We start from the raw sequence: 21,339 nt of genomic DNA, 5'->3' as shown, positions 1-21,339 counted from the left end.
AGAAGCTCTATATACTCATTTGCTTTTATTTTCTGAACATACTGTATCTATATAAAAAGAGTGAAGGGTTATGGATTTGATATATACTGCCTTTCTGTGGTACAATCAAAGCACTTTATATGTATTATATGCAGGTACTTTCTCTCTCCCTTGTGGGCTCACATTTTTTGTACCTGGGGCAATGTGACTTGCCCAGGTTGTAAAGAACTTCAGTGAGAATTGAACCAACTTTCCTTGGTTCTCAGTCCACTGCAGTAGCTCTTTTTCTATGCCTCTTCCAGAAAACTGTCTACCTCTCCCTTCCATCTCTCCCTCCTCCCCAGCGGTGTGGTATCCATCTACTTCTCTCCACTTTCTCCATGGTTTGGCATCTCTCTTCTTCCCTTCCATCTCTCTCGCTCTCCCAGTAGATTTTAGCCATCCCTCTCTCTCCTCCTTTCCTCCTCTCAGATCTGGTACCTGTCTCCTTCTTCCTTTCTTCCTCCCAGGTCTGGTATCTGTCGCCTCCCCTTCCCCCCTCCTTGCTCTGGCATCTCCTCTCCTTCCTTTTCCCCTTCCTCCTTCCTTTTCCATTGGTCTGGCATCTCTTCCTCCCTCCCTTCCCTCCAAACCCTGGCATCTCCTTTCATTCCTTCCTTTCCCTCCCTCCCTCATCTTCCTTCTCCCTCTCTTTCTCCCTCCATTGGGTGCAGCAATTATCTCCCCCTCTGCTCCCTTTCCTCCTTCTGTCACCCCATCCCCGGTGGGCAATGCAGCACCTAAGTGGGTGCTCCAAGGCCTGGCATCATAAACTTCTTCAGGCAGCAACAGCGTTCACAATTCGTTGCTGTTTCCGGCTTTGGGCCTTCTTCTCTGGCGGGTCCTGCCTTCATGGAAACAGGAAGTAGGCAGGACCCAGCAGAGAGGAAGGCCTGAAGCTGGCAACAGCAGTGAATTGTAAACGCTGTTGCTGCCCAAAGAAGTTTGTGACGTCAGGTCTTGGAGCACCTGGGGCAAACTGCTTCTCCTCCCCCCCCCTCCCCGGTACGCCACTGTCCAAATGTTACTTTTCAGCGGGGCCCCAACATAGCAGCCATTCTCACAAGCTGTTGGTGGCTGCTCTGAAGCTTTCCCTCTGCCGCAACTTCCTGTTTCCAACAAAGTAGATCGCTGCAGAGGGAAAGCTTCGGGTCAGCCACCGGCAGCTTGTGAGAAACGGCTGCCAATGTCGGGGCCTCACTGAAAAGTAACAGATTGGGAAGCGAAGGAGATAGAGAGAAGGGGCAGAGAAGTTTGGACCATGGGGCCCCCTGGATCTGTACATAAGAATAGTCATACAGGGTCAGACCAATGGTCCATCTAGCCCAATATCCTGCCTCCACAGTGGCCAATCCAGATCACAAGTTATTTTTCCTCAGACTTTCAGCTCTACCTCTTCACTTTTTCCTCTTAGCTGTTTATACTGTATTCTCTTTATTCTATTTATGTACCTTCCCATTTGTAGTTTGCTCTCCAATTCTTCCTTCCTAGTCTGTTACTTTAATTTACCTCCCTCCCTCTCCCCCTTACCTCCACAGCCCAACCCAGTTCTCCTCCTCTCTCCATCCACTGGGGAAGAGAATTGATATTGTTTTGTAAAAACTGGACATCAGGAGTGGCAGTAACTATAGGAGACAAACACTTTCTGCTTACCACTGTGAAACTACCCCAACACAGGTAGCTTAAACCCTGTCCTTACACAGATTGTCGTGGGCAATAAAACAGGACTTAATTCTCCTTCTTGCTTTCCCATGCCTTTTATTTGTTTTCTCTGCCTCACCTCTCTTGCCTGTCACCCCTTACTTTCGCTCTGAAAAACTCGGTGGTAAGACCGAACCCTCAGCCTGTTTTGTCCGTTCTGGGGAAAACAGCTGCACCAACTACTGAGATCAAAAGGCACGAAATTAGTGCCTTGCTCAAGACGAAAAAGGAGAGAGAAATGGGCAGCTGTTCAGTTTGCCTTCCCCTACAGCTGGCCCTGGGAGGGGGAGGAAGGAGGAGGGGGAGGAAGAGAATCCTCCCCGATCTCAGAGACCTTCTGTCTTTAGCCATCGAGCATGCACTGCACTGTGTGTGCACGAGGAGAGAGGAGGTTCCAGCGCAGCATCAGGTGACCAGCCGGCATGTGTAGACTAGGTTGTGCACAATGACTGCCACAGCTGGGTCCTCTGGAGCAGAGCAGCGCTGATTTTTAATTTTTGTTCTCCTGCTGCCACCCCCCGCAACGCTAAAACCCGGACAAATTCAAAATCTGCCCTGACGCCCTGAGTCATCTCCAAAAGGAGGAAATGTCCGGGCATCAGGCCCTCCTGAACTCCTCAGGCCCGAGGCATGTGCCTTTAATCTGGCCCTGGACCAGATGAAGCAGTGGTGGTAAGCTCAGGAGCCAGAGATTTTAATGCCCTGGGCCAGAACTTCACCTGGTCCAATGGTTGACCTGGTCCTGACCACTGAATATGGACTCTGACCACCATTACAATGGCTGGTTAGTGCCAGGCAGGTCCGTGGGTGGAGCCTGAGCTGAATATCACCAGTTACTGATGCTATTAAGTTCTCTAACCAGTTAAGTGCATAAGGTTAGGACAGAATAAAGGCTGAATCTTGGCCAAGACCCTATCAATTTCTGAGTGAAAGCACTGATCCAAATATAATGCCAGAGTCAGGATACAGCCTGGCATTAAATTTCCTGGCTTAATTCAGCCTGCAATGGCCAGAGGCTTAAAAACTTAGGATGCTGTGGGCTGGATATCTGGTCCTTGTTATCACAAGATTTCTAGTTTGGAGATCAAATAGCTCCAAATTTTAGCCATTAGTCTGGTGAAGATTTTTCAACTTGAGTGAGTTTCATTTGGGTTTGATCAAAGAAGAGGATTATAATAACAAAGGTTTCAATAAAATAGCTTTCTGTTTTGAAGCATGAATGACCTACTAGTTAATAAATACTGTCCTAAGGTCTAATTTTTTCATTACACACAAATTTGTTTATCTTGAACTTGCAAGCGCAGACATGTGTTTTGCAGCAGATTATAATGGGGAGTGAGCTTACAAATTGGTGCCTCCGTCTATTTTCTGTCTTTTAATTTATATTCAACATTTATTTCAAACAGCTTTATGTCCCAGTTCTCTTTTCTTCCTCCTCCTGTGACAGTTTAAAAGAATTAAACTGAATATCTAGCAGAAAAGATGGAGGGGCATTTTCAATATGACGTCTAAATCTGAAGTTAGACATCGCCCAGATGTCCAAAATTTAACAGTGATAATAATAATTTTTTTTTAAAAATGCCTAAAATGTACAGTATAGTGTGTTTTAAAAATAACTATGAAAAACGTCTGGGATATCAGCATCTACAGATGGTATCACTGTTTGCCGATAAACGTTACCATGTGTCGAAAATACCCCATGAAAAACGTCTACTGTATTATTGGGTATGGAGAACATCAACAATGTCTCTCTCCCTTCCCCGTCTTTCTTTCTTTCTGTCTCCCTGCCCCCTGTCTGTCAGTAAGTCTTTCTTTCTTTCTTCAGTGGCAGCGCTGTAAACAGGCTGTTCGTGGCCAGCTCCGACAGGGCCTTTCCTCTACCGCATCCAAAGTGATGCGGCAGAGGAAAGGCCCTGCCAGGGCTTGCCGCGAACAGCCTGTTTACAGCGCTGCCACTGCTGCTTTGGGTAAGGAATGGGGGGGGTTGGCAGGTCAGGACTGCTGCCATTGCCCTGAGACGCTTCCCTGCTCAGTGGTTCTATTCTATGGAGTTTCAAGTGCGCATGCGCGGCTAGGGTTTTATTAGCATCGCGCACGCACTGAAAACCACCACCCATGCACACGCCGCTACAATCATGTCTCTGCCTACTCTGCCATGGAGATACGGATAACAGTGGCAGGGATCACGGAGGTAGGAGTGTGCACACGCGCTTAGGGTTTCATTATTATCGATTGGAAGCTTCTATACTGTTACTAATGACTGAGGAGTCAATTCTGAGCGGTTTGCATGAGCTACAGTAATGGTGTTACAATACATGAGCTAAATATATGTGTCTTGGTGGAACTTTGGGGTGCACCGTGACCTTGAGTCACTGTGACACTGATATTGTTGCGTGCACCAGGAGGTTTCCAACCTCATCCGGCACACGGGACTATGCCCCAGGGCTGAATGCAAGTACCCCTCCACAGCACTCCTGCAACCTCTCTCTCCCCCATCGACTCTGCAGTAGACAGTGACCCTCCCTTCAATGTGCCCCCCCACCCCAGAACCCCAAACAATGAGATGACATAGTTTGGCCTGAGTGAGGGGAAATGGCATTTGCCAACTAGCAGCCAGCAATCCAAAAGGCCACAGCATGCCACACACTCATATCTACCATCTTGCAGCAGCTGAGGGAGACAACCAAATACAGTCTCCACAGACACAAACAGTGAGTAGCAATCCCCCAGTCCTTGTAATGCTGCACCTCAGCCCTAATCCCTACACCACACAAGCATTTGACAAACAGGAGAGTGATGAAGGACAGCACACTGGCCACAGAGGGCTCTCACAGCTTGCCAGGACACTCAAAAAGATACCGGCTCACATCCCGTAACCCACACTCATTGGATAAACCACTGTCAGCTTCACAGGCCGGGATGCTGCTATGGGAGACATGCCTAATAAGCATAAACCCAGGGCCTGTTAAATATCCACAGCATAGAGCCTCCACAAACCCATTCCACCCCCTCTCTCCCTCTCATTTTCTTCCCTACCCTGGGAACCACCACCTATGTCTACATATCCCCTACCCCCTCATGCCCCTCCAATGTATGGCCATCAGTTAGGGCCTCAAGTGCTGCCACCCTCACCACTCAGCTCTCCAACTGCTAGTAGGAGTCCTCCATACATACATGTCCCTACCCCCTGGTCACACACACCACAAGGGAAAAAATGGCCAGTGTAAAGGTCTGTAGTCTCTCACAACCAGCCTGTGAGGGACAAATCCTTCAAATTTGGATATGGAGTGCATAGACTGTCAGCGTTTTGAGGGATTCCTTTAAACAGTAGCCAAATGTTTCCCCTCCTGACTAAGTAATTAATAGCGAAACTCGAGTAGAGGGGGGTCGGCTAGGAAAAGCTGCACTGCCGGATGATTTAAGGCGGTGGTTAAAAGTGGCAAGGTTTAGTGAATCAGAACCGCCGATGAAAGCAACAAAGCTATGTAGAGAAATATATGATTTAAGTTACAATGTAATAACTGTTGCACAGGTGCTTAACTGATTAGTATATGATTACAACAACATTATTTCCAAGGCGTTTACAGGGACTGTGAAAGTGCAATGATGGTCAGGACAACCTATGCTTGCTTTTTATAAGTTTTGAGCACAGAGTTTGGTGGTCTGAGCACTTTAAAAAAAAAAAATATATATATATATAGTTTGTATGATTAAAGACTGGAAAGCTTTGTGACAGTACCTAGAGTTAATCATGTTGATAATGTCAGAAAATATACAGCTTTCAAAGAATACAAACAGATGATCAAACTGTGACATCGCCTCACATGTCAAAGGTGATGCTAACAGATATTGTTTTCAGCAAACCAATTACACAAAAAACAACTTACATCTCACGCCCATACGTTGACCACGCCAAATTCTGGACATGGACAGACACATAATCCAAGACTACAACCCCAAAGACTTCATCCCACAATGGAACATCCTAAGTACCGCAACCCTAGACGAACTAGCCCCGGAACAATCCAAAACAAGAATACATAGAAAATCCGACAAATGGTTCGACAATGAACTACTCCAACTCAAAAGAAATTGCAGACAACTAGAAAGAAAATGGAGAAAAAGTAGCCAAGATTCCACAAAAGCAGAATGGAAAATACTTCACCAAAACTACAAACAAAAGCTGAAAGATAAAAGAAAGGCATACTACACAAAGCAAATAGGAGAAGGATCCCAAGACACAAAAAAGATATTCCAGCTACTAAAAGAACTCACAGACACCTCACCACATCTCACCACTAACAACTCCCCCCCCTCCCTCAGCCACCGCGCTAGCCACTTTCTTCAAAAATAAGATCGCTAATATCAGATCCACATTCAGTGATACGCAGACTCACCTAGAAGAATCTCAACTTCTCCCACAGAAAAAGAATCGATAGCAGCAGATAGAACCTAGTCCCACTTCTCACCTATACAATGGTCAGACTTCAACAAATTATATAACAAATACAGTCATGCAGCCTGTGATTTTAATCACTGCCCACCTTACCTACTGAAAACCTTCAGTACGACATTCCGCACTCTACAGTGAATACAAACCCTACTCACCGACGGACATTTCCCAAAAAACCTCAGCGAAATAATCATAACTCCAATCCTAAAAGACCCCAAGGGATCAACAGACCAACCATCTAACTATAGACCTACAGCCTTAATCCCACTATATGTCAAACTAATGGAAGGCCTAGTAGCTAAAGCCCTAAACACTTACCTAGATTACCACAACTTGCTCCACCCCACACAATCCGGCTTCAGGACCAATTACAGCACGGAGACCCTACTAGAAACACTCATGGACATCGCGAGACATCACCTCTGCACTGGAAAGAAAATGATGATCATACAACTAGACCTCTCTGCAGCCTTCGATTTAGTAGACCACGACATCCTCTTACAAACTCTTGATGCAATAGGAATTACAGGAAAAGTTCTAACATGGTTTAAGGGATTCCTACATCCAGAACTTATAGAGTCAAAACAAACAAAGAAAAATCGGATCCCTGGTCCAACCCATGAGGAGTACCACAAGGATCTCCCCTATCTCACACACTTTTCAACCTAAACATTAGGAATTACTTCTTACAGCTACGCAGATGATATCACCATACTCATCCCCTTCGACGAACCTGAACCATCCATGATAGGCACAATACAAGAAACTCTGGAGACAATAGCAACATGGATGAAAGAACACAAACTAAAACTTAACCTAAACAAAACAAACTTCATCCTCCTTGAAAACTGCAAAACCCCAACCTTGACAAACATTGAAATTAACTCGATCTCATACCCCATTCATCCCACACTAAAACTACTTGGAGTGCTGATAGATAGAGGTTGCACCATGCAACCACAAATCAACAAAATTATAAAAACATTCACCACAATGAGAAACCTTAGACAAGTCAGAAAATTTTTCGACAGAAAACAATTCCAACTGGTGGTTCAATCTCTAATCCTAGGCTTAATAGACTACTGCCCAACAACTAAGATAAAAAAAACTGCAAACAATACAAAACACCGCCCTAAGACTTATCTACTCTCTGAAAGTACGACCACATCACAGAGGCTTACCATGACTCACACTGGCTCCCAATACAAGCCAGAATACATTTCAAATTCCTTTGCCTACTTTTCAAAGCCATAAACGGAAACAGCCCTTCCTACTGGAACAATCAACTAACTCATTCTACCTCAGTCAGACACAGGAGAATCCACACAATATTTGCACATCCGCCAACCAAAAAGGTCAAACGAAAAAAAATATATGATAACCTTCTAGCCACCAGAGCAGCTAAAATGGACCGACAACTCCCCAATCTGCTGACTTCAACCACAGACTACAAAACTTTCAAAAAAGAAACAAAAATCTTACTCTTCAAAAAACACATAAAATCAATATAACTTTACCAACAAAGCTCCAAACTCCACCGACTTTACTAATCTACTCATTAGCAAATTAGAAAATGTTCCTATATAAGCTTATGTATTAAGATCATAACAATTCTTATGTAATTCCGCCTTGAACCGCAAGGTAAAGGCGGAATAGAAGTCACTAATGTAATGTAATGTAATAAATAACAAATCAGAACAACGTACACTCATGTGTAAAAGGTTATGTTAAAGGATAGATCTCTGAATGTATACATATGGGCAGATGAAGGGGGGCATTACAGGTAAAGGGAGGAGATGGACACAAATGGGGGATACACGGTATATACATAAGGAGGGCCGGGAACAACTATATACATGCCTGTTGTCCCAGCATAGCAGCCTGTTAGGCATGAGCCCGTGGAGATACTAGAATTTATTCTATGTTCAGGGGGCCAGAGTGCAGGGGAATAGCGTGGGCAGCACCCAGGATGCCCCTGCAGCATTGCAAAAGAGTGGGTGGCCATTTATGAGCATCTCAACCCAGTTCACCGTAACAACCGGGATATGCCAGTAAGAGTTTTTTCCTGACCTATGATTAATTTTGACTGTACACTTTGGGTCCTGTACAAGAAAGAGGTTGGCTTCTGAAGTCTTTCCCCTTCTTTTTTTTTTTTTTTTTACAATAGATAATGATTAGTAAAATACGTTGCAGTTTTACCAAAGCTCTTTCCGTATGTAAAGCAAGCTTCACAACCTTTATATATTTACCCTCTGCGTTCCCACACTGACCAAATCACACATTCTTGTTTTATAAGGAAGAAGATTCCACAGTAGCAGTCAAAGGAGAAGTCATACATTAGCCAAAGGAGGATGGACTCTTCACCACTGAAATAATATCAGGGTTAATAAAACCAAGGTTAAAGGAAACATCGTTAAGAGGTGCTGGAAATGCTGAAAGATACCGTCAGAGAATCGAAGTCAGCTGTAATGTTGGCACTCTTCACTTCGATGGCAAGAGAATCCTAAGAAGTATAACAGGAGGTGAAGCAGTAATTAAGACATTATTCAGCTCTTTGATTCCCACAATCAGGTAAAGGCTGCAGAGCTCTTGATGCAGGGAACCTTGTCTTATTCAAGCACTTATTCCTGCCTTTTACAGATCTGACATTCATTATTTACCCCTGAGTCAATAGCCAGCCAGTGGTGGTCAGCATATTTTAAGCGCTGACTGGCACTGGATAAATTAGTCCTAGATATTCAGTGCTGACCATATCCAGGCACCAGCACTGCAATACTTGGATCAGCAGATGCAACCTGAAATTATATGAGTATGACTGATGTTCAGGGCTTTACTTGCATAGCTAACCTGTCTTTTGCATGGTTGTACTGTACATGCCCGGTGCCTGGATAATAAGAGAATGACACAGGGACAAATTTTTCCCCGTCCCCGCGGGAACTCATTTTCCCATCCTGTCCCCGTGAGTTTTTTCCTATCCCTTCCCAATCCCTGCAAGCTTTGTCCTCATCTTCACAAGCCTCAAACATTTTAAAAATCGAGGCTTGTGTGGTTAAGGCAGAGCTTATAGGAATGGGGCAGGGACAGTGCCAAAACTCGCGGGGACTAGACGGGGAAATTGAGTTCTTGCGGGGGATGGGGACAAATTTTTCCCCAGGTCATTCTCGACTGTGTAACTTTTGGCTATGCCCCCAACTCCGCCACTGGATTGTCCCGGTACTAATTAGATAGTGCTATGCTAGTCGGATCCAATATACAGTAGCGCTGTAGGTTATGGGCTGCTAAATGTTGATGGATGGCTCACTCAGTGTGATTTAAATGGGCAGAAGTCTCTCCTACTTATATATATTTGGAAAGGGATTGGGACTTGTATACTTCCTTTTTGTAGTTATACAACTACACTCAAAGCAGTTTACACAGAGGTACTTCAAGGATTTTTCCCTATTAGTTTCAAGTTTCAAGTTTATTAGGATTTTATATACCGCCTATCAAGGTTATCTAAGCGGTTTTTACAATCAGGTACTCAAGTATTTTCCATCTCTGTCCCGGTGGGCTCACAATCTATCTAACGTACCTGGGGCTATGGAGGATTAAGTGACTTGCCCAGGGTCACAAGGAGCAGCGCGGGGTTTGAACCCACAACCCCAGGGTGCTGAGGCTGTAGATCCAACCACTGCGCCACACACTCCTCCTATCTGTCCCGGTGGGCTCACAATCTGTTTAATGGACCTGGGGCAGTGGAGCATTACGTGACTTGTCCAGGGTCACAGGGAGCAGCGTGCAGCCCAGGGTGCTGAGGCTGTAGCACTAACCACCATGCCACTTGCTCCTCACACCGAATACTGACCCTGTCCTATACAAAAGAGAATAGAGGATATATCACTTTCTATCAGAAAATATCCTGAGTGCACTGGAAATTCTGGTGAGATATGCAATGATACCCGCCATGCAATGCCAGGTACGTTCAATTTTTTTCTCATGCGAGTGACAAATTCTAATTTTAAAAAAAACAACTATTTTTCTAGATTTGCAAGTATTCTTGCGAGTGACCACGCAAAATCTGTGAGTGATGCTCCTAGAATGTATGAGCGATTGCTCACATGCTCAACATTGCTGCCAAGGTGTGTATACTTATACAGTAAACGTGGATGATTGGCATTTTATGGGAAGTTGCATGTTTTTGATACTCAAAATTCCGAGTATACAACAGAGAAGAAATGTCCAACATATGCTAACATATGCAAAAAAAAAAAAAAAAAAAAACCCACCTAAAACTTAGAAGTTTGTATTATTTAAAATCAGTTTAATATTTTTTCAGTAATCCAATAAAGAGAGCATAGCTCTTAAAAACTTGTCAAGAGTTTTAGTCCACTGTTGTTTTAAAATGGAATTTTGCATTGCAGATATGACCAGGAATCACAGAGATTTAAGAATTTGTTAAACTTTCATTTTGGATTGAGAATTATGCAAGCTTCTAACTGGGTCTCCTGAAGCAGATCTCGAAAAGGGGCCACGTTGGGACCCCCTAGACCAGGGGTGTCCAACCTGCAGCCCAAGGGCCCCATGTGGCCCCATGAAGTATTTTGTGCAGCCCCGGTCGAGGGTGATGCAGTGTTTTCCTCTGCTGCCCCCGGGTGTTTACCGTCTTGCCAGCTCCCTCTTCTGTCTTGCTGCAGCATTTGCACATTTGTTCGGCCCCAGAAACATTTTTTTCGGCCAATGCGGCCCATGGAAGCCAAAAGGTTGGACACCCCTGCCCTAGATCATTTTTCAAAATATAAGTGAAGATTAATTAGTATTCCAGTGATTTTCTCTTTATGCAAATCAAGATATTTAAAAACTATATTAAAATAAGAAGAGTTGACATAACCATAAATTTAAAAATTTTTAAAAAAGTTAAAAATATTAATTGAATCAACTTTAAATCTCAGAGAGTGATCTTGAGTATGAAGTTCTCAATGACTGGATGGTAAACTCTTACCGCGAGAGGGGGTTACCTTCCCCCCTCTTTTGGAGTTTCACATCTCTGAGCGTACCATATAAACAACAGATCACTCTCATGAGACAGGATTTTTATTGAAGTCAGTTTTTTCTAATTTTTTCAAATACATCCATCTTTAGCATTAACTTTTAACATTCAACTTCATTCCATTTTTCTGCTTTCTTCTCAAAATCTATCTACTTTTCCATGTCTTCCTTTCCCATCTATCCATGTGTACCATCTCCTCCCTCTTTCTTCTCCCTTATTCCCATCTATCCATAAGAAACATTTCTTCTTATCTCTTCCTTGCCACATCCATTGCTGTGCACATCTCCTCCCTCTGTCTCCTCTTCTCCTCCATCCCTCTGCACCATCTCATCTCTCTCCCATGGTCAGACAACTCTGCCTTCTCCCTTCCCCCTCATATGGTCTGGCATCTTTCTCCTCTCCTTCCCATAGCCTGGAATCTCTCTCCTCTGCTATGGTCTGGCATTTCTCTCTCCTTCCCTACCTCTTCCGAAGGTCCAACACATCTCTCCTTCTCTCCTCTCCTTTCTGCAGTCTGGCATCTCTCTCTCTCCCATCCTTCCCTTCCACTCCATGGTCTGGCATCTTTCTCTCTCTTTCCTTCCAATTCCAGTGGTCTGATATCTCTCTCTTCCCCTTATATCTCTCTACCTCACTCCTCTCCCACCACCATGTCCAATAATTCTCTCTCCCTTCCTCTCTCTGCCCAACAATTCTCCTTTTTCATCTCCTCATGTGCACCATCTCTCTTTCTCTCTTTCAGACATCTAATTCTCCCTTTCCATTCCCTCCCTCACCTCAGCACCTCTTTCCCTCACTCTATCCCTCCTTCCATTCTATGGCTCTCTCCTTCCCGTCATTCTATGTCCCAAGTTCATGTCCCCTCCCTCCTTCCCTTCTACCATTTGTCTGAAGTTTGTGCTTGCTCTTTCTTGAGTCTCAGTATGCCCCCCTCTCCCTCCCTCTATTCTGTGCTTCAAGATAAAACACCCGGCCAGAAGATAAAACACCTGGGACGGCAATGAAAATGCTGCATCTCACAGCGGGCTGCATAAAACGGCCAGGCGGGTCTTGTGTTTGACACCTGTGGCTTAAGTAATGCATTATTAATTATTAAACATATTTTGACCTTAATATCACACTGGAGTCCTTATACCCCCCCAAATAGAAGCCCCATTCACCTATACGCGGACGCCTCCAGCATACCTAAGTGATGCCTAAATTGTGCCCACCTAACCCACACCTATAGTAGACCTGGTTTTGCAAAAGAGTCTCCTTACACCAAAAAATAAATTTAATATGCTATACAGTGGTACCTTGGATTACGAGCATAATCCGTTCCAGGAGCATGCTCGTAATCCAAAATACTCGTTTATCAAAGCGAGTTTCCCCATAGAAAATAATGGAAATTCGCTTTGATGTGTTCCCCCCCCACGAGAACCGGCATTGCTCCCCCCGAAGGCCCCCCTGCGATCCGCCCCCCCCCACGATTTGGCACCCCCTGCCACAATACGGCACCCCCCCCCCCGATGCGATTGGGCACCCCCCGCCACAATCCGGCACCCTCCGATGCGATTGGGCACCCCCCTGCCACAATCCGGCACCCCTCCCCCCCCCCCGCTTCTTACCCTCATCTGGGCACCCGCACCGGCATGTCCTGTGCTTGGTGCCGGTGCCCGAAGATCGGCCTCCTCTTCTGCTGGGCTTTGAGCATCTGCGCATGCTCAAGGCCTGCGAGTTCACATTCTGAACGTGTCTATGCATTATAGAACGTGTCTATGCATTATAGAATCACGCTCAGCATTGTGCTCCTGGACGTTTAAACAACGCCTAACCTTTAGATGCCCTTTACAGAATCTGGCCCCAAGCATTTTCAAAGGAGGCTCCCTGCAATTTGGAAAAACTTTGAAGATGCTTTGTGGTAGAATGGAACGTTGATTGTGTCATTGAAGAAATTTTGGAATAAGATAAGTACATATTATTCACACATTTAATAAAGAAGAAATGAGTTACTTGGTATTATTTAAGAGTGGTATTTATGCAAAAAAGAAAGAAAAATATGGGCTGATGAAGAAGTTATGGGCCAATGAAGATGTATGAATAAGTTATATTGATCTGTGTTGGGATCATAGAAGATGAATCCAAAAGTCCTTAAAAAGCTGTTATTTGGATGGTGAGTGTATTTATTAAACTTTAGTGCGAAGTTTTAACATATAATGCCACTCCCCTTCCTTTTCTTCTTACCCTGTCTTTCCTGAACAGATTATAGCCAGGTAGAACTATATTCCAGTCATGGTTCTCCATGAACCACATTGCTGTAATCACAACTACATCCAACTCAGCCTCTTCCATCACAGCCTCAAGATCCAGAACCTTGTTTCCCATACTTCGAACATTAGTATATACAGTTCTGCTTTCTAAACATTGCCACCTTTTCCCATTTGCATAGAAGTATTTATTGATTCACTTACCTGGGAGTTTTGATCACCCTGCCCCGATGATTCTAGTTTAAAGCCATCTTCATTAGGTTACCCAGTCTGCTGCTGAAGACACTTCTTCCCTTCTTTGATAGATGCACACTACCCTGCTCAGTAGAATATGGAAAATCATCCCATGGTCCAAGAAGCTGAAACACTTTTCATGACACCATCCATGCAGCCAAACATTCATCTCTAGGATGCAAGCTTCTCTGCTCAGGCCTTTATCCTCAACAGGGTGGATCAATAAGAATACCACCGCTGTACCTGATTGCTTCACCTTCTCTCCCAGAGCAACAGTCATTTTTGACACATTTGGAGGGGTACCTTGCAGTATCATTAGTGCTAACATGGATGAGCAGCATCGGATAATAGTCATTAGACTTGATGAGTCTCAGAAAGCTCTCCGTAACATCTTAGATTTTGGCACCAGGCTCAGGCAGACAGCATGCTTCCTGGGATATCATGTCTGGTCTGCAGATGGACACTCCTGTACCCCTCAGAAGGGAATCACCAACCACCACTATCTTATGCCTCCTAGTGTTCACGGATCCAGCAACTTTGTTGATTTTGAGATTTGGTCCTTACTCTCCTTGGGTTGCTCTCATCTCTTCAACTTCCAGGGCTGCATACCGGTTCTTCAGTTCAAAGGCAGGTGGAATCACAGTTATCAATCCTGCAGCATCCCTTAATCTGAGTCCAGCTGTCCTCCATCAGCACAGCCTCTTCTTTCCCACTGCCGGAAATCTTTGATGCTTCTTGAAGCATTTCATCGATGTACCTCTCATTCTCACAGATACTTCTCAGTCTTGCCATCTCCTCTCTCAATTTCTTTACTTTCTTCATGAGAGATTCAAGCTGAAGAAAGCTTGCACATGGAACCACTCCCTCTGCTTGGGTAACATTTTCTGCCTGGACAGACAGAAGCTGTATCCTGAGCAATAGCTTTGGTGATATGTTTACCAGCCACACTGTGGTTGCAGAAGTACTTGCAACTGATGAAAAAAAAAGCAGAAAAAAATCCTACACAAGCAATGCCCTGTTCCTAATAGGCTAAAGAGCCTTGGAAAAGGTGGGAGATGGGGAGGGTGGAAGAGAATTAAACACTAAACAGAGACTTTCCTCATCTGCTATCTGTCCCTAATCTGATCTTAATTTATGCTCTGAAATGCAACCTCAAATACCAATCTAGATTAAAACACTTTTTTATATAAAACCCTAACAGAGACTTTAGTCTAAAGGCTACACTATTGCCTAAACCGACTTTGCTGAAAAAGCAGATTACTGAACTAAAAAAATTAAAAGAGAAGGACAATGAAATAACCTACTGAAGCCCAAGTTTACCTTTTCCCAAGTTTGAATGCCAGAAGGTAAGATATTCCAAAATGGATTTTTTCCCCCCCCTTAGCATATCCTCACTCAGCACCTCTTCAGGACAAGGAGCAGTTGAGGTATGTGAAGTGACTAAGGCTAACTAATCTGCCACAGAGCTTACTTCTAAGTTCTCTGGCAGATTAGTTGCAAGTAAAGCAGGAAAAACTCACAAGAGGTTGTGCTGGAGTAGGAGAAGGTGGAGGAGCAGGTGGGGTAACTTCAGCTGCTGTAACCTCTTTGTCTTCATCCTCAGGCAGGGGTCTGGAAGTTTCCTGAGTGGGACAATGACCAATGTCTGCATTTTCAAAGGATGCCGCCTGAGCAAAGTCCATGGGGCTGTTAAGGGATGGGAGAGAGTACTGGACATTAGAAGCTCTTTCCAGTATTACTGTTTAAAGCCAATGTATATATTCTCAAATTAGTACATGAGCCTTCCTATTGATATGAAATTTAGGTGCCCTTTTACTAAGCTGGACTAGAAGGTGTTTTTAGTGCACCCTTACATGGGACTTTCCTGCGTGATAAGCACTGTTCCATCTAAGCTTAGTCCTGCCAGTAGGTGGTGCTGTTTCATTATCACATTTCATTAGTGAGGTACAGGCAAGACAGATTCCAAGGAACTTGCCTCTCCGAAGCAATTGTAAATACAGTCTTGAAGCACTAACCCCAACTGCCAGCAATGCATTCGGAGTAGAGAATGATATGGTGACAAAACTCGTCACCGCTCCCATCCCCGCGGATAACCACGGGAAAACATCTTCATGTCATTCTTTAAGGAGAGAAGGAAGAATCAGAGTATGAATGGGCACAGCCACTGACCTTCAAGTCTTGCGTTGAAGATTGCTGGTGTAGAAGGACTAAGGTTGAGATAGATATAGATTCTAAGAATGACATGGGATTGTTTCCCGGAGTTATCCGCGGGGATGGAATGATGAATTTTGTCACTGTGTCATTCTCTAATTTAGAGGACTCCTGCTTAATTTAGAGGGAACAATGGTGCTAAGGCCATTTTTACCACAGCTGTAAAATAGCTGATTTTCTATTTTGTTTTGTTTTATATTAATGGCCATGTGCTAATATTGCTGTTAGTGCCAACGAGAACTGGCGGCAACCATTCAGGGAGTGGCTCAGGGCCGAGCAGGAGGGCAAAAAGCTCACTCCTGCCCGGTACATCACTGGGCCATGAGAACTCGAGGCAGTCATTCAGGGAGGGGCTCAGCATGGGGCAGGAGCGCAGAAAGCTCGCTCCTGCCCAATACACCCCTGGACCACCAGGGATTCAAAAAGGTATGTGGGGGTAGGCCGGAGGTTGGTAAAAAAAATTGTCAGAGTTCGCCGGGACAGGAGACAGGAGGGATCCCTCCTGTCCCAGTCCACTAGGTCATAGGGCAGGCCTGCAGAGGTCTGTAACAAGTCCAGGAGGGGGCGGGTGGGTGCTGACCCAAATATAAGACGAGACCCCCATTTTTTGGGCCATCTTTTGGCCCCCAAATCTCATCTTATATTTGAGAATATACGCTACTACATAACACCTAAGTGTGCCCCAAAGTACTCATGTGTTAACACCTAATTCAAGTTAGTAAAAGGGCCCCTTATTTATATTCCCCAGATACTGCAAAGATACAATACAGATGGCAAAATATTGTGACTAGTCAGAAACATGTAACTAAGGGCTCCTTTTACTAAACTGCGGTAGCGTTTTTAGCACGTGCTAACCCCCGTGCTACGTGGAAAAACTAATGCCAGCTCAATGGAGGCGTTAGCATCTAGCATGCGGATCATTGTAGTGTGTGCTAAAAACGCTACCACAGCTTAGTAAAAGGAGCCCTGAGTGTACAATCATTTTCATTTCACTATTTCAAACTGGTTGCATATCTAAGAAAGCTATTTTGCTCCTTTTAAAACTGGGACAGAGAGGGAGGATACTATTAAAATAATTTTTACTGTTAACATTGAGAGTCAGACAACTAAACTGGCCTCTGAAAATTTATGAGGGTTGAGTACCCACTTTCTACCATTAACATCCCCCCCTCTAAAAATAACTATAAAAAATAACTGAGTGCTTACCACACAAGAGGAGGCAAAATATCACAAAGTGCTTCAATGTGTTTTGCAGTAGCCCATTTTCCCACATTAAGGGTTTAATGCCCTTTAGTACAAACAACCCCTTAGAATCCTAAATCTGAGGACCTTTTTCTTTTTTTCGGACTAATTAGACCCTAGTTTAAAACTAGTTTCCAAACTCATTGGATGAACAAAGATAAAAGAAAATTCTGCTAAAGTGAAACTTTGAAAAAAGAGCCCTGGATTAGAGGTCTGCACGAGAACGGGGATCGTGGGACTCCCACGGGGACCCCCCTCTGGCCAACAGGACTCCCACGGGGATGGAAGGCTTTGGAAACAGGGTTCGTCCATATAATATAATGGACACGTCAGCCTTAGTAAAAAGAGGGGGTTTATAAGTTAATTACCTGAACAGAAAACAAAAAAAAGGGTTCCACGAAAGAGATTCCACAAGGAAAACAGCAGCGCAAACACAAAAGAAACTGGAATTGATGATCCTGTCAGAAGTAATTGTTGCTTTTTATGGGGATGGGTGGGGATGGAGGTAATTCCTTGCGGTGACGAGTGGGGACGGAGAGGATACTGGTGGGGCCGGGCGGGGATGGGTGGGATTTCTGTCCCTGCGCAACTCTCTACCCTGGATGGCTTTGTGTTTAATCAAGATTACACTGAATTATCTTTGGAATCTCAAATCATTAGGTCCTAAGTTAACCTAGATCTTAATAAGACATATGACATGCCCCTGCCAAAAGTATTGTAAATTGTATAAAAACAATCCGGGATAGCCATGCAAATGATTACTCGCAATTGGAAGAATTGGGATCGCCTTAGTTTTCCTTTCTGGTGGGCGAGCTTATGCTTAAGTTATAAGTATGAGAAAATGAATGCTGACTTGCTGGGGCATAATAAGATATTCAAATTGTTTTGGGGTCCATTGATATCTTTTGTAGATTTGTTATATCTTTATTTTCTGTTGTATTGTACCCACACATCCGATGGGGGAGGGGGGTATATCTTTTGGTTTGGTATTATTCTTGATTGTAATGATGGATGGGAGAGGGAATTTTTATATAGATTCCGATTGTTTAGAAGTGCTTATTTGATTAATATTATTTGTATGTAAATTATATTGCACTTTCTGTTGGCATTAAAAACTAAATAAAATAAAAAAAAACCAAACCAAACTCACGTGTGAGTTAGCAAGCACAAAAATTTACACATTTTTTAAATAGTCTGTTAGACTTTAATACTCTTAAGTAAAGGGTCCTTCAATGGGATATGCATTGTCTTATCAGTGTCTACATTAGAATCTAATCATGCTATGAGTGTAAATTGTCCTAAGATACATATCACCCTAGAAGGTTCATACACTTTTTCTCAACACTGTAAGCAAAGCAGAGACACTTGTAAAGATTAATATAATCACAAAATATTAGTATATGCTGTTTGTACTTTTTCACTAAAATTATAACTTTACTGTATATATGATTCAAATATCTTTTGAGCAAGGGACTTTGGACGTGCACTCATTAAGCTCAGTGTAAATAACAAAACAAATATGAAATGTGACACCAATGCAAGGCTCTATTCAATTTTATTGTTGCTATTGTGCTATCATGGACATCCCAAGGCCAGTTGCATTAGTGGGAGGTCGTTATAGTTGCCAAAATGCTGGCCTTCTGATAACGAGCTCAGCTTAATATCTTAAGACATTCTCATTATATACTTTTGGCTCAATATGACATCATCAGTTTCTCAACCAATAAAATAACATGGGTGGTCTTAAAAGTTAGACAAAGAAAAAAGTTTCAGAAAATTACATTTGTTTGCTTATATTCATTTCTGAACATACATTTACATTTTATAACATTTTCAATCAATATTCTTTTTATCCTTTCCAAAAAAAGTGTATTAAGAGAAATTTGAATAGGTGCTGAAATGTTCTCAGCCCTCTCCATGAGCTGACAGTTTCAAATTTCATTGTCTTTACACAGAAGCCTTCCTAGAAAAGGAGGAGGAGGGGCTGGTTTCCCGTTCTCTATGCTAGAGACTGCTAATTTCCAGATGTTGTGCCCTTTGAATTTCTTTAGGTTGCAAATATATATAATATATTTTTTCAAAACCCATTCTTTTGTTCAATACAATCACACAATACACATACTTTCGAGCCCTTCATTCATTCATAATTTTCATTCATATCTCGGCCATTCATATTTAATGCATTTTATATTTTAGTTTAGGACACGTTATCTTCCTAGCCAGCCTAAGGCACATCTGGTATCAATTAACACCACATGGCTTAGCAGCGGGAAAACTAAACAAAGAAGACAGAAACTAGTCACTGACACAAAATGGTGTCCAAAGACACAGCAGATATAGCAAAACAAAGAACCCAAAATGGAGTCCATATGATTTCCTTCATGATCTAGCCTAATAGCAAAGTACATAAAAAGAATATTATTATACTTTCCCTTATATTAATCTGTAGTGTGTTTTTCTGGCCTTGGCCACATTTATATTCAGATTTTTATTCACCAGTTTGTCGTACGCTTCTATTGGGCGTGGCCTTAACTGACGCATATGCTTGTATCTAACTAGAGTTACCCAGAATCATACGAAAAACAGGCACTTAATACTGCACTATCATGTTCTGATATCCATTCCATTACCGTCCCATAAACATCACCCCCTACTGGCCACGAGCCACTACTCCTCACTTTTCAAAAAACAAAGATATTTTGGAGGCAGCTGCCAATTAAGAGAACCTTTTACTATTATTAAAGATGGTGATACCATATCTAGATTTCAGTTTTTACTTTGGAACAGAAGCAAATTCAATATTGCAACCATATATTCCATGCCCATCTCAATCCTTCCCTTCTTAGGGACGGTTTTACCCTATTACAGGCAATGAAGGACATTGTTTCCTGTATGGAAATCTTAGATCCATTTAATAATAGAAAAATATTTTAGCAGTATCAAAACTTACACAGTGTTAATGACAAGATTCCATATGCAGCCCTCGAAGGAGGGTATGTTCCTCAGGAAAGGTGCATGGAAGTCGGGGGTAATACCTCCCACAAAGAGCTTCTTTACAGAGATTGACTGGTCCCCAGACATCCTCTGTGTTTCTCCTTTGTCTTCATCAACTTGCACAGTAAATATTCTGATTTAAAAAATGCAAAAAAAGAGAGAAAAATACCTAAAGGCCGGTTCTAATTTATACATGATTATTATACACTCATCATTTGCTGTGCAGCTTCTACAGTCCTACCAGCAGCCATACATACCTGTACTTGGAAACTCTTTGATTGAAGTTTGGGGAAGAAAGGAGGGAAATACTTTCAATTTAGACTCAATAGTATTAGAATAAATGAATTCTGAGACAATAGACAGTAGACAGTATGATGAAACTAATTATTGTTAAATCATTTTTATTATTTCAAGAATAACACCAATACAACATAACACCACAACAGCATAGAACCACATCCACAAAAAAGAAAAATCCCCCCTTCCTGCCCACCCACCCCTCCAGGGAACAGCCACCCAACCCAGTCCAAACCAGAAGTGATGTCTATCAATTCAGCAGTCTACTTCTGGCATGCGGACTCAATGTTGCAGCAAACGGTAACCAATACTGGAGAAACAAAATGCCCCGTTTAGAGTGGAAGTTGGGAAGAGCTTGACGTTCAAACCCAGCTGTCTGTATCATCAACGTGCGCCAATGCATCAGGGTAGGAATTTGGGTCGATAACCAGCATTGTAATATAGATTTGATGCCCATAAGTATCGATATCCTTTTTTCACCGGAAACAAGGAGAGTTTCAAAGTAAATAGAAAGGTATTAACTGGCCGCCATGAACAATTCCACATCAAGGCAATCTGGTTGCCCAATCTTCGCCAATAGGCCTGTATGCCAGGACAGGACCAAAACATATGGTGATGAAACTAATTATATCTAGGAAGATAAGAAGAAGCTGATTTTAAGCAAAGTGAGACGATCTGCCTTGGGTATTCAAAATGAGTCTCACCTAGGTTAATTGCACTGTGGTTCTGAGCCCTTTAAAGGGAAACAACCATGGCAGACTGTGACCTTGCTGCAGATGGGGTGTAAAGCCAGAAAATATTTGTTTCATGTCATTTCCTGGCAATTTCTGAGATATTTTGTTTCATATTTTTCCATTCTGTGGGGAAGAGCACGTACTATCGATAGCACACAGAAAAAAAAAAGTTGTGGTGTTCTG

At 43.1% G+C, this 21,339-nt stretch overlaps 1 protein-coding gene across 10 annotated transcripts in view; it reads right to left on the bottom strand.

Annotated features, from left to right (window-relative positions):
• LAMA2 (laminin subunit alpha 2) overlaps window positions 1-21,339 on the bottom strand; it is a 1,204,230-nt gene that overhangs the window by 43,803 nt on the left and 1,139,088 nt on the right. For 9 of the 10 annotated variants that reach the window (XM_033936921.1, XM_033936922.1, XM_033936925.1 and 6 more), the window contains 3 exons: window positions 20,082-20,258; window positions 15,199-15,364; window positions 8,616-8,675 (listed from right to left, as the gene is read on the bottom strand). In XM_033936921.1, the coding sequence (XP_033792812.1) occupies window positions 8,616-8,675; window positions 15,199-15,364; window positions 20,082-20,258 (403 nt within the window). The remainder of the gene's footprint in view (window positions 1-8,615; window positions 8,676-15,198; window positions 15,365-20,081; window positions 20,259-21,339) is intronic. The other variant, XM_033936924.1, reaches the window with a different exon arrangement.

Source organism: Geotrypetes seraphini, chromosome 3 (assembly GCF_902459505.1).
Source record: "Geotrypetes seraphini chromosome 3, aGeoSer1.1, whole genome shotgun sequence".
In the NCBI taxonomy this organism is placed as follows: domain Eukaryota; kingdom Metazoa; phylum Chordata; class Amphibia; order Gymnophiona; family Dermophiidae; genus Geotrypetes; species Geotrypetes seraphini.
Note: the sequence above shows the minus strand (reverse complement) of the source record. Positions and strands in the feature narration are given on the sequence as shown.